This window comes from Laccaria bicolor, genomic scaffold (assembly GCF_000143565.1).
Source record: "Laccaria bicolor S238N-H82 LACBIscaffold_50 genomic scaffold, whole genome shotgun sequence".
NCBI classification, from domain to species: Eukaryota; Fungi; Basidiomycota; class Agaricomycetes; order Agaricales; family Hydnangiaceae; genus Laccaria; species Laccaria bicolor.
In genome coordinates this window covers 37535-52191 of record NW_001889921.1, presented here as the reverse complement: position 1 = coordinate 52191, position 14657 = coordinate 37535, and the positions used below count along the sequence as shown (strand labels likewise).

The 14657-nt window shown below is 48.3% G+C and overlaps 2 protein-coding genes across 2 annotated transcripts; one reads left to right on the top strand and one right to left on the bottom strand.

The window, feature by feature from the left end:
* Positions 1 to 12208: 12208 nt before the first annotated feature.
* LACBIDRAFT_312142 (uncharacterized protein) lies at positions 12209 to 12922 on the top strand (the record flags this gene model as incomplete). The annotated part of the gene is made up of 1 exon (XM_001887993.1): positions 12209 to 12922. The coding sequence occupies one exon, from the start codon at positions 12209 to 12211 to the stop codon at positions 12488 to 12490; it is 282 nt and encodes a 93-aa protein (XP_001888028.1). The 3' UTR covers positions 12491 to 12922.
* A 987-nt stretch (positions 12923 to 13909) lies between these two features.
* LACBIDRAFT_312140 (uncharacterized protein) lies at positions 13910 to 14656 on the bottom strand (the record flags this gene model as incomplete). The annotated part of the gene is made up of 3 exons (XM_001887948.1): positions 13910 to 14191; positions 14247 to 14446; positions 14497 to 14656. The coding sequence occupies 3 exons, from the start codon at positions 14654 to 14656 to the stop codon at positions 13910 to 13912; spliced, it is 642 nt and encodes a 213-aa protein (XP_001887983.1).
* Position 14657: the final 1 nt, after the last annotated feature.

Below are 14657 nucleotides of genomic sequence, written 5' to 3'. Positions count from 1 at the left end.
AGAGGTTGTACACCCACACCAAGTTTCGAGCGCAGGAGCTAATCAGATTCGGGCCCTGGGAAGGCGGATAGTATGCGAAAGGGAATTAAGCTCGTAGAGGAGGCACGCAAACGGTAGTTAGATTAAGGGCGTAAAGTTGGCGGAATCGATGGTGGTTGAGCACAACGTTGCTTCGAGTAGTATTAGTTCGTTTATGCAGTCGTCCCCTCCGAGATGATGGTGGTCCTCTTCAAGCATAAATGTGTTGCCCCTCGTCCCCGCTGAGAGGTTTGACACCATAAAGAATAGTACCCGCGTTGGCGTTGGCCCATCATCTGCGGGACGGTATGCTCGTTTATGTAGAGTTGCCACGTCATTGAACCTGCAAAACGATATGTGATCAGCTCGTCACCGAAATCCAGAAGTGTTGAAGCCGTACTCAAAGCAAGAGGGCGTACAAGACATCTCCCAGCGGTCTAAGTATTGGAGGCGATTCAAAGCGCCGCAATGAGTCGAGTACGTCGGACGTTGAACGTTTCCTGGTCGACCTTGGGCTCGAACAAAAGAAACCATGGCCGCAACATAGCTAAGACTGGTACCGGGGTTTGCGAGCCGCCCTTTAGAAATGAAAACGCTTAGCACGGATTGATCGGTCAAAGAATCGACGCTCGTACCTGCGATGGACCACTTGTGTTGATTCTAATCCTCCACAACTACCCCCTCCTCTGCACAACTCATTTCTGCCACTCAGCACATCGTCGTATGGACCGGAGTTTATTGCTGGTGTGCATGAATCGAGTCCGAGGGGATGGTACGGTACTAGTGATTGCATTGTCAAAACTAAAACTTGAAGAGGGATAAAGCGTGGACGTACCGTAGAAATCCGTTACGCACTCTTCTGGACTCGTCCCCTAGTCCTCAAGTTGACGGGCAGGGTATAAGCTGCTTAAGAAAGCGTCATGGACTGCGACCGGTATGCGCCAGTAGGAGACTTGTGCGGCACTGGATGACTTGTCAGCGAGAAGGGGGCTGGATGGATCTAAGAGACACGTACTCCGTTATCCTGAATGGACACACACGGTTAAACAATCCGAGAGGGCGAGGGGAACTGTCTGAGCGTGGTTTTCATCCTTGGCCAAAGTGCTGGTGGGTAGAACCCAAAGCAACTTTGTGTTTGTCGTCTGAAATGCCGGATGTCGCTTTCATATAATTTGCGTTTGTTTAGATGGGAAGACCTTGATCACTGTCAACAATGACATCAACAGCGGACTCGGGTGACGCCAACCGCTCCAGGTCATCGGCACAAATTAGGCAGTGGCCATTCCCCTCATTATGCTTCGTAGGCAACGTCGCGAAGGGCTTCACTCAACTCTCCACTCGAGTGGACCTCCTCGTCCGCGAATATCCCAGAACATTGCAAGCTCAGGGCGCCGTGATCACCCCGCTCAACAACAGCATCACGTCTGAAAAGTAAGCCAGCCAGAGTTCTCGTTGGGCGTTGGTGAACTCATATAAGCGGTATCTAAAGCCGATATCAGCTCCTCCTCGATGGCGTTCAAGGCTTTTGAGATTGCTACATGTTTAGTGGCTGTTGGGGCCGTAACAATGACAATTACTTGGAATGTAAAGAGCGCACTTGGGGTCAACGACGTATGCGACAATCACTTCTTCTAATCTCACCTCACTAATGCGATGCAGGCACAAGAGTTTGGCCAAAAGATGCGAATTCCATTCTGGTCCGCGCTTCGTATCTACCGACCAGCCGCGACCGACGAAGAACACCATGATGCTTATGAAGTTACTCCGTTCGAGGCGGACGAGATGGACGTGCGTGGAGGTTGAGAAGAGGCCGAAAAGGGTTTACGATGAGGGTGTTTCCGTTGTGGGCACGGATTGCTATGCGGGAGGCTGAGGCGGGTGGAAAGAGATAGACGGCAGAGGGAAATGAAGTAGAGGCTATCAGGCTCGCGTTGACTATCAGTATGCCGGCTTCTTTTCAACGCAAAATCCTGTGCAGGAACCGCTTTTCTAAATTTATATGCGGGGCTTCGACCCTTCCCCTTGCTCGTCTCAATTTTCCGCAGTGATTTGGTGTGGGTATGTGTCCTTGCCTCCCTGTGGCTTCTTGAAAAGGATTATCAGAGCAGCCGACGAACTGTGAGTTTTTTTTCTTTCCGCAGCTCGCGTTACTCAACCAAGGCCCAAGTGCGATATACGGAGAATGCCTTTCTCCACCCCCATAGTTTCGTATCCTCCATTTCGGATTCCTGTGCTTTTCTTTTTCGGTTCGTTCCTGCGACCGCCATTACAGGGCATTGTGGAAAACACGAAAGTACAGGTGAACGAGGGCAAAGGCGAATCAGTATCGGCTGATCATTATCTCTCTTACATCGTGAGTTTCCATCCTCTCACATTCACGAACTAATTCCCGGAGATATGAACCTCAAGAAAATGAGCACTGTCGTAACGTCCGCCGTCTCCTTTCGGAGTGATTTCGACTCGCACGGAGTGGCACAGGGAGTCGAAATCTTCTCCGGATTTCATCCATTTCCGTTGACTCTCAATGCTTTTGCGATTTGAGATGCACCTGTGCACCAGACGGATTGTCATAGCAAGTAAGACGGCGACGCGCTGCGTGGCTGCCAGTGGTTGTTCGCCCCCAGAAGATCTTTTCACTTATGATGCTTCATTCACATGACGGGTTAACCGAGATCACAGAAAGAGGTGATTAAAAGAGTCGACTTGTCGGAGGAATCAGGAAAGTAAGCAGGATGTACTATCCCCTTCCTGCCTCGAGCGGCGAAGTTCAGCTGGGTAGGCAGGATTCAAGCTTTAATGTTACAGTTCAATGTCAACGCTTTGTGGGACTTCTAATAGCTGTAGACCTCTACATAATAAATACTTCGTTCTGCATGTGCGACTGTGTTGAATGCCTCTTTGGGGGATCACATAGTATGCGGGATAAAATACAGCTGGTACGACATCTGAATAGTATACAGGACATGAAGCGAGAGCGTCCAAAGGTACAGTGTATGAAGTAAAAATACAGTGGTTAATCGTACAAGTTGTCAATATCGTAAACACAGATACATATGTCTATTGTCCAGGGTGCGTCCATAATGTCCGAGGGTTACTGCGCAGAGCAGAAATGACAATTATGTGGCATCAGTTGGAGCTGGGCCACCAGATGGGAAGGCGGAGGAGGGAAAGCCAGTTGGGCACTCAAAAAGCTGTCTAAGAATCATTGCCAAGGAGTGAGAAACCCAAGAGAAACCTTCTTTACCCTGTGTGGAGGCGACCCGGCGGAGGAGAAGTTGTAGGTTGGTAGGTCACTGGGTACCGCGCCATCACGGGGCGCAGCAGAAGACAAGTAAGATGAGCACTAAAAACAGTTGAGAAGTGTCAAAGTTTACAAAATCATGCCTGCATACTGCTGATGGATCACCACCTTGAGAGAATGCAGGCGGAGTGTTACAGGATCCAGATGGCATGAATCCATTTTGTGGGATATCCGTCGGCGTCGCGCCATCCGATGCGCTCGAAGGGCCATTGGGCAATTGGGAAAGCGATCCTAGATATCCCCTGGGAAGCTGGGTTGGTGCTGAGCCATCGGGTGATGCTCCAGAGGGGTAAGATGACGTGTTGAGAAATCAGGTAAGAGTGTGTCGGTTGGACAAAGGCTTTGCATACTGTTGGTAGAGTGTCGGATTGAGAGGGCACTACGGATTTCTTGAAAGCATCCCCTGGTATGCCGGTGGGCGCTGACCCATCAGCGGATTCAACAGGGGGGAAACCAGAAGGGAGCTTAAGGAGGTAAGTTTTCTGTTCACTCCATTGAAAATTCTCGTACCACATCTGGTAGACCACTCGCAGAGAAAGAGAGCAGTTACCCCAAAGATTCCACAGAGATATTGAACGCATTGTCGTCTTGTGGAATATCAGTTGGTGCTGGAGCATCTCCTGATGGCTTGGAGAATGACGTCGGGCAATCTGTAGGACGTCCGGAAAAGACAAAGTTGAACGGCGCCAACAAAGAAAGCAATAAGAGTGAAAAATGAGTAACAGCCATTTGACTGAGATTTGATAGTGATACTGAGCTTTGAGTGTAGTTGAGGTATTGAACGGCAGACTGACCTTAACGACGCTGCCTCAACGCCGTACACAACACCACCTCAAAAAACAATGTTTCTTTTTTCACTATGCGTGATGTAGCACAATGGCATGGTACCTCCCAACTCTTGAACTGCGGCTTTGCTTGATGGCATTGAACATAGCAATAAATATAGACATAGAAACGAAGGGCAAAGAAAGACTAAGAAAGAGCACAGGAAATGAGATCCGGGTCGGGAATGCGAGGCCGTGAGGGCGTGGGAGGACTCCTTGAGAGTCCTTGGCGTTTGCCGTTCATTGCACTTGGGGCTAAATTGAGTAACACGGCAGCTGCGGAAGGACAAAAACTCACGGTTCGTCGGCTTCTCTGCTATGTCCCTTTGTATAATCGTAGCCTCACCAATCATTTCACGTAGTCGTAAAATCTCGCCTCTGCGGTCGAGCCCTTTCCACCCTCACCTCTGCTGCAACCTCCCGCAAAGAAGTCCGTGCCCTCGATGCAAATGCACCCTCATCATGAACCCTCTCCAGCCTCCACCCACGTCTAAGTCTTGTCTGCCTCAAACAGCGCAACATCATAAGCATCATGGTGTTCTTCGTCGGTTGCGAGTGGTCACATCTTGGTAATAAGTTTTTCGAAAGGTCATTCGCATCTTTTCTCCAAACTCTTGCGCCTGTGATAGTGAGGTGAGATGACTGATAGCTGGAAGGCATGATTGTCGCATACATCCTTAACCCCAAGCGCACTCTTTACTCTCAACGTAGTTGTTGCGGCCCAAACGGCCACTAAGCATGTAGAAATCCCAAAGGCTTTGAACGCCATCGGCAAGGAGCTGAGTTCATCAACACCAGGCAGGAGCACCCTGACTCAAACTGTTTTGGAGTGTTTTCCAGATGTGTGACGATTGTGTGACAAGGTGTGACGTGAGGGATATTGACAGTTGGATCTGGCACCTCTTGACTTGAATTGAGAGCTGGGTGAAATCCTGCATGAGGGGGATGGCCACTGTCAAACTAGTGCCGATGACTTGAAGGGTTGGGGTTAGAGTCAATCAGTGTTTCATAAAGGATTCTTACGGCGGATACTTATTGGGAGCCACGTACTTAGATACTTTCTTAGAACTAGTCGCCGACGACCACAACAAGCACACTGTTCTTGACATCGGTGAAAATTTTGATTCTGTTGTGAATGTTCACCACTCTTCGTTTTTGAGGAATCACAACGTTTTGAGGAAAGGCCTGATGCCTGTGAAACACCCACCAATAAGCCCATCGTCAAAAGCTGGAGAAGTTGGGCCAAACCAAAAGAAAACACACATATGGAGTTGTCTGCCCGCACTGTCAGTATTTGAGGGGATGGAGGGAATTCAATGGGGGTTGGAGAGCTTGAACGTGTCGGACCTTGTCGGTGGAGGGACACATTAGCGGAATCCGTCGGGCTTACTTACATTCTGATTTATATGTGTTCGTTGATCTAGGGCTTGAGAAATTGCAACCAGGAATGAAGGATGGACACGAAACATGGACAGGCTGGTGCTTGAGCTTGAGTTTCTATGGGCTAGTAACCTCGGCATCAGTTCTGGACGTGTCTTAGCAGGAGATGATTGCTGGAAGAATTGGTGTTCATACCTGGGGTACAGCACCCTTAAAAGCTTAACCCTCCTCCTGCACGGCTATCCTCTTCTCCACCAAACATTCCTTCCTTCATTAGATATGCCAGACACATCGTCAGTGGAATCTGAGGTGTGTGATTCAAGTCTAGGGGACGACAATAACTAGAAGTGGATCATCAGAAAACTGGTGCTCATCGGAGGGGGAATCAATGACAATAAAACATACCTAAACCCCTCCGTTTACGCAGCAAATCAGGTCATCCAGTAGTTGTCGATCCCAACTTTGAAATGTGATTGACGTGTCTCAGGGAAGCACATGTGCTGCTCGAGTTTGTCTGTAGCCAAGGCACATGAACGGTATGTGGTGAGCTAGAAAAGACAATGCGATCTCCGAGTTATGTGAGGGCAACGTTGATGTCGATGAATTCATTGCTGATCAATGTTTGTCTTCGTCGTAGACCACCACCTTTCAAAGGGACTTACAGCTGGACAGGTTGAGTCTCAAATGTGAAGAAAAATTTGAGTGTAAATTCCAGGCGGGCGAACGGTAGAAGTTGGCGATGATGGTCAAGGATGATGTTGGTGTTGATTGAATTCGTGTTGATCAATGTTTGTTTTCTTCGCGTCTTTTTCCATCATCATCAATGGTGTACTCAAGGACCTGCACCATCGACGAGTCGCATCAGCATGTCAAGCGAGCAAAGTCATGAAGTAAGTACCTTGTTTCTTTGATTCAATAATCAATTCTAACTTACAGTCATCACCACCTTAGGGATTCAGATTCGATGACTGCATCAGGCTTCAACGTAGAAGACGTTGAGAATTGAACAAAGTGGCCCAGCTATTTCCCTCCAACTTCCCAACCCAACCCCATCCTCCGCCAACAATGATGACAATGACGACCTCCTTCTCATGGTCCGACACGGCCAAAATCGCACTGGGCTCGTGCATGCCCTGCCTGCACCCCGTTTCATCTTCGTACAGCTTACACAACACTACCAATCAATGACCCAACTCAACATCAGGAGTACCAGAGCCGTACAACCCCACTGTCAATCATATCCCCCGTGCACGTCCTGACAAGCTCCAAGGTCTCCTAGCGGATTCTTCGGATAATGAGCAGGCGGAAATTCTTTCCTTACATTTGAAGCCTGTAAGGGGAGGGGGGAGACGAAAACGCAAGTCCAAGGCAAATGCGAATCCTAGGAGGATAGCACTGTTCTGATTCAACCTCTTCGGCCAACCACCACCCATCCAACTCCCACCCGATAATGACAACGACAACGATGCACCCTTATTCCGTTGTCACCACAGCAGCAGCAGCGTGGGTGGCAGCATGCCCACAACAACCCTAACAACCCAAACCTTCGATTCCGACGCCGCTCCTCTCGACATATCCACCATCCAATCCATTTCTGTGTCCAAAGCTACCGAAGCAGCCGAAGCAGAGGCCAAGCGTCTCAAAGAAAAAGAGGAGAGGAGACAACGGAGGAAGGTGAGGAAGGAGATGAAGAGGCTCGTGGAAGCTGGTGTTGTTGGTGATGGGGAGGAATTTGAAGGGTTTCAGGGGAGTGGTGGGTTGGCGCTTTTGAAGTGGCTTAGTGGCGCTGGAGCTGGTGGGGGGACCACAGTGACGTCTTCGTCTGGGTCTCATTCAAGGTCTGACTCTCGACAAAGGGAAGGTTTTGGGAACTTTGTATCCGCCCCTCCAACAGCTGCAGCAGAGGAAAACGACGAAAACGCAGATCTCGACGGAAGTGAAAAAAGTCAAACAGCACTCACTCAAATGGGGGAACCTCGGATTCACACTGTAACCGATCTTCGCTGAGCCGTACATCCACGTCTATGTCTGACCGAGCCCAACACCTCCAATCCAACCCCAATCTGGCTGTCCCCAACCCCAACTGGGCCAAACCGAAATCCAAACACTCCTCGACCTCCCAATCACGATCAAGGTCCAACACTTCCTCACAATCGCCCTCCCTCCAATCACCTTCCTCACCAGCCTTCAGCGACGCCCAGGCTCAAATCATCAGTCCAAGTACCGTCGAGCAGGGCCAGGGATTTTTCGATTTGGAGGATGATGAGTTACCTGTTCGTGAGGGAGGAGCGTTCACCGGACGATTTGGAGGAGGTGATGGTGGTGGATTCCCGGTTGGTCGAATTGGCGGTGGTGGCAGATTCCCAATGACTGGCTTCAGAGGGGGAGGGGGGAAGAGGTCTAGGGATTTCAGTGTGTTTTTGGCTAGGCGGGGGGATGGGGAGGAGGAGAGTAGGGTACGGGATGTTGTATGAGCATCACGGACACGCGTATTTTTTTGGATAGACTGACTTGTCCTTTCACTCCCATATACCCCTCCTCAACTACGACTGATACTTATGTGCTCATACTTAATTTTCTATACTGGATGGATGGAGGATTGGTGTAACATATGCTTATTTTTTTTTAGTATGACATTGACATTCCTTGCAAGTTACCTTCATTGCCTTTGTGCACAAATATTAATGTTAGTTCCTTATGGCCCTTTCTCTGGTTGATTGAAAAAAATGTTATCATATCCTGGAATAAATGTCCTTGGTTAGTTGTTTGGGGGGCAAAAAGCAGGACTGAACTGCACCTTGAAAGATTATTTACGCAATTCGAGACTTCAGCTGCAGTGCCTTGGCCTCCTCATATTTCCCTTGCCATGAATATGTTTTTGCAAGATTTGCCATGCTGGTCAAAGTATCTGGATGTTCAAGCCCCAGGATCCTTTTACGCAAATCCAGAACCTCTACTTCCAGCTCTGCAGCTTCCTCATATTTTCCTTGGTGTGAATATGTGACTGCAAGATTTGCCATGCTGGTCAATGTATCTGGATGTTCTGGCCCCAATAGCCTTTTATGCAAATTGAGGACTTTCAGCTCCAGCTTCTCACCCTCCTCATATTTTCCTTGGTCTGAATATGTAACTGCAAGATTTGCCATGCTGGTCAATGTACCTGGATGTTCTGGCCCCAACACCTTGTATGCAGATCCAAGACTTTCAGCTGTAGCTTCTCAGCCTCCTCATGTTTTCCTTGGTGTGAATATGTGACTGCAAGATTTGCCATGCTGGTCAATGTATCTGGATGTTCTGGCCCCAACACCTTGTATGCAGATCCAAGACTTTCAGCTGCAGCTCTCCAGCTTCCTCATGTTTTCCTTGGTCTGAATATGTGACTGCAAGATTTGCCATGCTGCTCAATGTATCTGGATGTTCTGGCCCCAACACCTTGTATGCAGATCCAAGACTTTCAGCTGTCAGCTTCCCAGCTTCCTCATGTTTTTCTTGGTCTGAATATGTGACTGCAAGATTTGCCATGCTGGTCAATGTATCTGGATGTTCTGGCCCCAACACCCTTGTACGCAGATCCAAGACTTTCAGCTGTAGCTCCCCAGCCTCCTCATGTTTTCCTTGGTGTGAATATGTGACTGCAAGATTTGCCATGCCGCTCAATGTATCTGGATGTTCTGGCCCCAACACCCTTGTACACAGATCCAAGACTTTCAGCTGTAGCTTCCCAGCCTCCTCATGTTTTCCTTGGTGTGAATATGTGACTGCAAGATTTGAATAAATCAAAGACGTTCCGCCCCTCCGGAGTGGGGCTGGGTTACTACAAAACAGCGTCTGCGATAGTTTTTGTGGCGGCACGTGGGCAGAAAAGACGGTCACCTTCCGCGAGGCTATCAAGACGGTCTTTCATCTGGATACCTTAAAACACGCCGACAAATATGACCCCAGAACGTCAGCACTGCAAATTCTGCCCCGGAATTTATCTTGAGGGATGAGACAGTGCATGGGTATGACCGAGTCACTTCTTCCCAACATTGCAGCAACATTCACGTAATCACTGGAATTTGGACCGCGAAAAGAAAGGGTGTCTGCAAACAAATCCGACCTATGCATATCATCAGCTTACCCGTGTGTTTTGGGACTCATCCAGTAGGATCTCTTGCGTTCCGGGAAGTTGGAAAGCATGACGCCGGCGGGTTGATTGAATGGGTTAGCAAGAGGTATCCTTATCATCTAAGCGCGAAGAAGACGATCAGGTGAACGCCTGCAAAACTCTTTTCGGCAGCCGTTCACAACGTTGCCTGTCCACGAGGACTCATTTTGACGCTCATAACGAATGTGAACGCGCGAACGTGGGCCTGGCCTCCTGAGCCCACGTGTATGAGGACTGGCCGAAGCAGAAAGACTGAAACAAGGACAGGGGACAATGAGATGCTTGGGAACCGTGGATGGAGAGATGAAACGTGCCCCAAGAGGTAAACAAGAGAGGCGCCGTCCGAGTAGTCACCTGACAGAGAACTTGGGCGTATGATAGAGTCAAGGACCACAAAGGGAAAACCGCAATAAGATTGAGTGGCTTTCGAACAGAAGCAGAAGTCTGAAATGCAGGCAGCAAGAACATAACAAACACAGCACCTGGCCCAACAAATGAGATCACGAACGCAAGCAAACGGAACACAGGGTCCAAAAAGAAGGACTCTCGACTTGAAACCGTTCCGAACACCAAGTAGCAGGTGGTTGTCGAACAGCATAAAAAAGAGGGAATGAAGACGACAGAAGGACAAAGAAAGGAAAATCTCATAAACTGAGTTGAAGCGGATTCTGGGAATGGCGAGGTTGAGAGGATATGAGAAGAAAAAAAAACATACTATGGCGATCGGTAGCGAAGGGGTGTCGTCATCCGGGGACGGGACAGTGATATATTCGAGAGTTTACTGTGCGAATGAGGGGTCTTAGTGAACAATGAGAAGGATAGCGAACGGGATTAATTTTTGACAGAGAGATCGGAGCGGGGAGAGTGGCCACTGCCAATCGCATAGAAGAGCTGAAGAAGGGGATGGAGAAGGCCAACCCCCGAGGTGCTGATGTGAGAGTGGAAAAGGCTGAACGAAACTCACCTAGCGTTCGAACAGGTACTGTTTGATGTCATCCGCGCAACTGGACGCCAACTCGAGGCTCAACCATGAGCAATCCACCAGGAGTCCCGTAAATCTGTCCGTATCGTTGTTGGCTCAGGTCCGGAATCCAAGCGGGCTATTCAAAGTAGGTGAATGGACGGTGTGCTATTGTGCAGCTTTGACCGCGATAGCGTCCTGATGATGGGTAAGGTAGGGGATGAGGAATTAATGATTCGGAGTGCGCACTTCAACTTCGACCAAAAATAGTTTCGACGTTCCTAACGTATAAGTGTGGGGGAGGGGACGAAAGCTGGAAACGAAGGAGCCCCTTGAGCGAGAGGCGGAGCCGTCTACATGTAAGGCGTGGGCCAAAGCTTCGTAGCTGCTCTCCCTATATAAAAAATTGGCATTCAGCAAAAGTTGCCCGACTTATGTTCCAGCAGGATATATCAACGAAGAGAATGGGTCAATGAGACGAAACAAACGCACCTTGAGCGTTTCAAAGCTTATCGGGCGCGTCCTCTCACAAACCTCCTCCTCAAAGACCATTCAATTAGTGGGACTGAAAAGTTCAGTCTCCAGAAATCACTCTAATGGTCACTTTCCCGTGGAGTCGTGTTCAACTGTGAGAGATCCAAGTGGGCGTGATAGCTGGCCAGGTTTGCAAAACCCGAATTTCGAAAGAAGTTAGACGAGACCGTTGTCCTAGAAAAGCAAGGGGCTCATGATGAGCCTAAGAGATGAGCGTCAGCGGCGGCAACCTGACACGTGACGGGGCGTGAGACAGTGTTTGACGCGATCAGCAATCTTAAAAAATCGTGACTCCATCGTTGGAACACCTAAAGTCGTCGAGTTCAGAATAATTTCATGATATTTAGTCAATTCAAATGGTTCTGCCAAAGATTGGGATTGAAATTTGAAAAGTCTGTGCAAGCTAAATGTTTTAAGTACCATTTTCTTACATAGATCGAATGCTTACATAGATCGAAGATATTGCTGATCCGGGCCTCGCAAAATAAACGTCAGGGCTCTTGAGCTTTTTTGCCTCCGCAATCCGCGACTGACGCTAGAGTAGCTAGGCTCAGAAACTCAACAAAAATTTGACAAAAATTATCATTGAATATCGATCGAGGGTTCGCCGAAAACATTTCTCTGCTCACGATTTCACAGCTCTCTTTTTATAGGCGATAACTTACTTGAGCTGAGTTGCGACCTCATGTGGACCCACTGCCATCAAACTGCATGGAAATCACAGGGACAGACCATCTATCGGAGTTGGATAAATGGTCAGCCTGTTTCCCGGAAGAAGTACAACAGTTCAGGTTAATCAAACTTATTTTGAGAGGTTAGTACACATATTTGGTAGTCTCTCCTAGACAGACTTCGATATATGTGAAGTCATACCTTGGTTCACGATATATGAAGTCTGTTATTTACCACGCCCCCAAAACCGCGTTAGAAAATGTTTATGTAATCTTCGGACTTTGAAACCGCATCGCGTCAATATTGCCTCCTTGCCGTTTGCTCTCGACGTGATATCTCACGCATTTCTATTCCAATACACCTTAAACTTGATGTTATACTTCTTTACTTTTGGTGAATTCATTTGCCAAATTGAACGACGCTCAGATAACCACGCCTTTCGACCACGCTCATCACTTTCCGGCTCGCATCTGTCTCCAACACTCGACACATTCCTTATCATGATCCAAATTCATTTCCCATCGAATTTCGGCCGTGTTCTTCACGACTCATGGGCTTACTACTTGAGTCATTTATCAGCGCTCTTTGATTTCATCATTCAAACCCATACATTGATCACAGTGCAACGAAACACCTCACGAGAACCACTCTAGTAGCCAAGCAACGCAAAAAACGGCAGGCCACAAGAGCTGTAAACGATGACGACATGGCCCAATCTTATTTGATCCGGTCGCTGAACCTTTTGAAGAAACGGTTAACGAACCTCGAACAACAAGTGCCAGGCTCAAATATATGACGAATGCCGCAAAGTGGCAACGACGAGCTCCTAGATCTGCTCAGCTCAGTGTTGCGCAAGTCCTTCAAGACTATGGTCCACGGTCTCGGGACCCGTACCCGCCAAATGCGCTTGTAGAAGGATCGTCTGAAGGTGGTAGTGGAAAGAGAATGGAGGTCTGACGAGGTGGAGGATGAAAGATGACAGTAGACATTTAGGAGAAGATTTTACAGGCGCCAAAGCTCTGGAATGTGACGAACTGAGTGGAGATGCTATGGGAAGGCTGAGAGGAAGTCTAGTGCTGCAGGAGCTTGGATTGTAGGCGTTTTCTTGGGTGATCGGACGCTTCGAACATTTTTATTGATATAAGGAAGCAATTCAATGGGATATGAATTCCATTTGCAAGGCTAGGAGGAGTTTTGGGGCTATAAACGCGTCAAAGGGCCCAGAGGGACGAGGGAATATTGACGCGACGCGGTTTCAAAGTCCGAAGATTACATAAACATTTTCTAACGCGGTTTTGGGGGCGCGGTAAAAACACGACTAGCGTATATGGTTGACCATCCTTTGACCATCCTATCCAAAAAAAAGAAAAAAGAAAGAAAGAAATCAGCGTCAAACGGCCAAAAGACGCAACCAGAAACGACTCACCCCTGCTCATTCTTATACTGGAATATACCAATCAATCCCCTCACCGGAACCTCCATAACAACCGTCTCCCCTCCTCCTCAGGCCCCATAGGATCCTCTAACGGCGACAACTCCCCAGGAATGGCATACCTGAAACCCTTGACGAGAACCAACAGTAAGCCATAACGCTCCTTTCTCCGAGTCGACGGTATAGAGTGGATTGCGAGGATTGCTCGAAAATCACCAGATTGACTGTGGGCTTGACTAGAAATCTATCTATGAATAAATTTCATCGCCTAAATGTGCCTGTACGCTTCTGACTGGTTCCTTTGCAGAAGCTTGCAGAAGTGGCCCTCCTTGTTTCAGTAGCGTCGATCCGGTTTCATTAAGGTTCAAAATGAGAGCAAGAAAAGGAGCTCTTTCGAGCTGCTTTCTTACGCTATATAGATCTTCGATTGGACATAGCTTTGACACCGCTTCCCCCCTGCACCCACAGGACCTGCTTCGGGGCCCGATCTCAATATTTTTTCAAACATCAAGAAATAAACTCGAGAGTACCATCGTCGCATCTACAGCTCCGTGATTACGATCTTCGAGCGTCATTTCTACGTGAAGCAGTACCTCAAAAATTGAAGGAGCATTTTTCCAGATGTCTAAAGTGCGGTCCTTCATGTGCAGTCCTTCTCCGTCAAAAAATCCTTGCTATCCGTGTCAAAAGGTTGACCGACTTTAGTCGTATTCCCGTGCAATGAACCAAGGCTGTCCAAAGTTATCACTTCGGTCCGCTCAATACGCACACCTGTCCCTGAAGGCACACCGCTAGGCACCTTGCACCGGAGAGAGAGGCTCCCAGCTTCTACATGGTAAGAGCTCCTTGCATCTTCCGCCGCGATTTGGAAGATGAAGGCGATTATGACGCTGAAATTGCAAACAATCAGACTAACGGAATTCTTAGTCGAGTTGAAGGTCAGCAAAAAGGACGCGAAGAGGCAACCCTATACACACCTGGATGACTGCCGCCAGGGCCTCAGATAACCCGCCACCGTCTACTATCAGCCAACAAGCATGATTAAGACTAAAAATGGTCATAGCTATCGTGCTGGAGAAAATCGTTATAATGCGGATCTTTTGTGGGCGAGATAACTTTATATTCCAGACAAGACGGAGGGGCGCTACAATTAAGATGACGTCGCTCAACGTATCGGCTGTAAAAGAATGAGACAAATCATCATAAAGCCATGATGTTGAAACTCACTGGTCAATTGTACGATCGCAACTCTCAAGGGCATTACACATATCAGATGGCCTGGGCCCCAATCCGCGTTTTTCCCCTCGCACGTCCAGAGCAGTTGAGCGGTAAGAATAACCCATGTCAGAACGAAAATAGCGGCGATCCATTTGAGAATATACCGCATT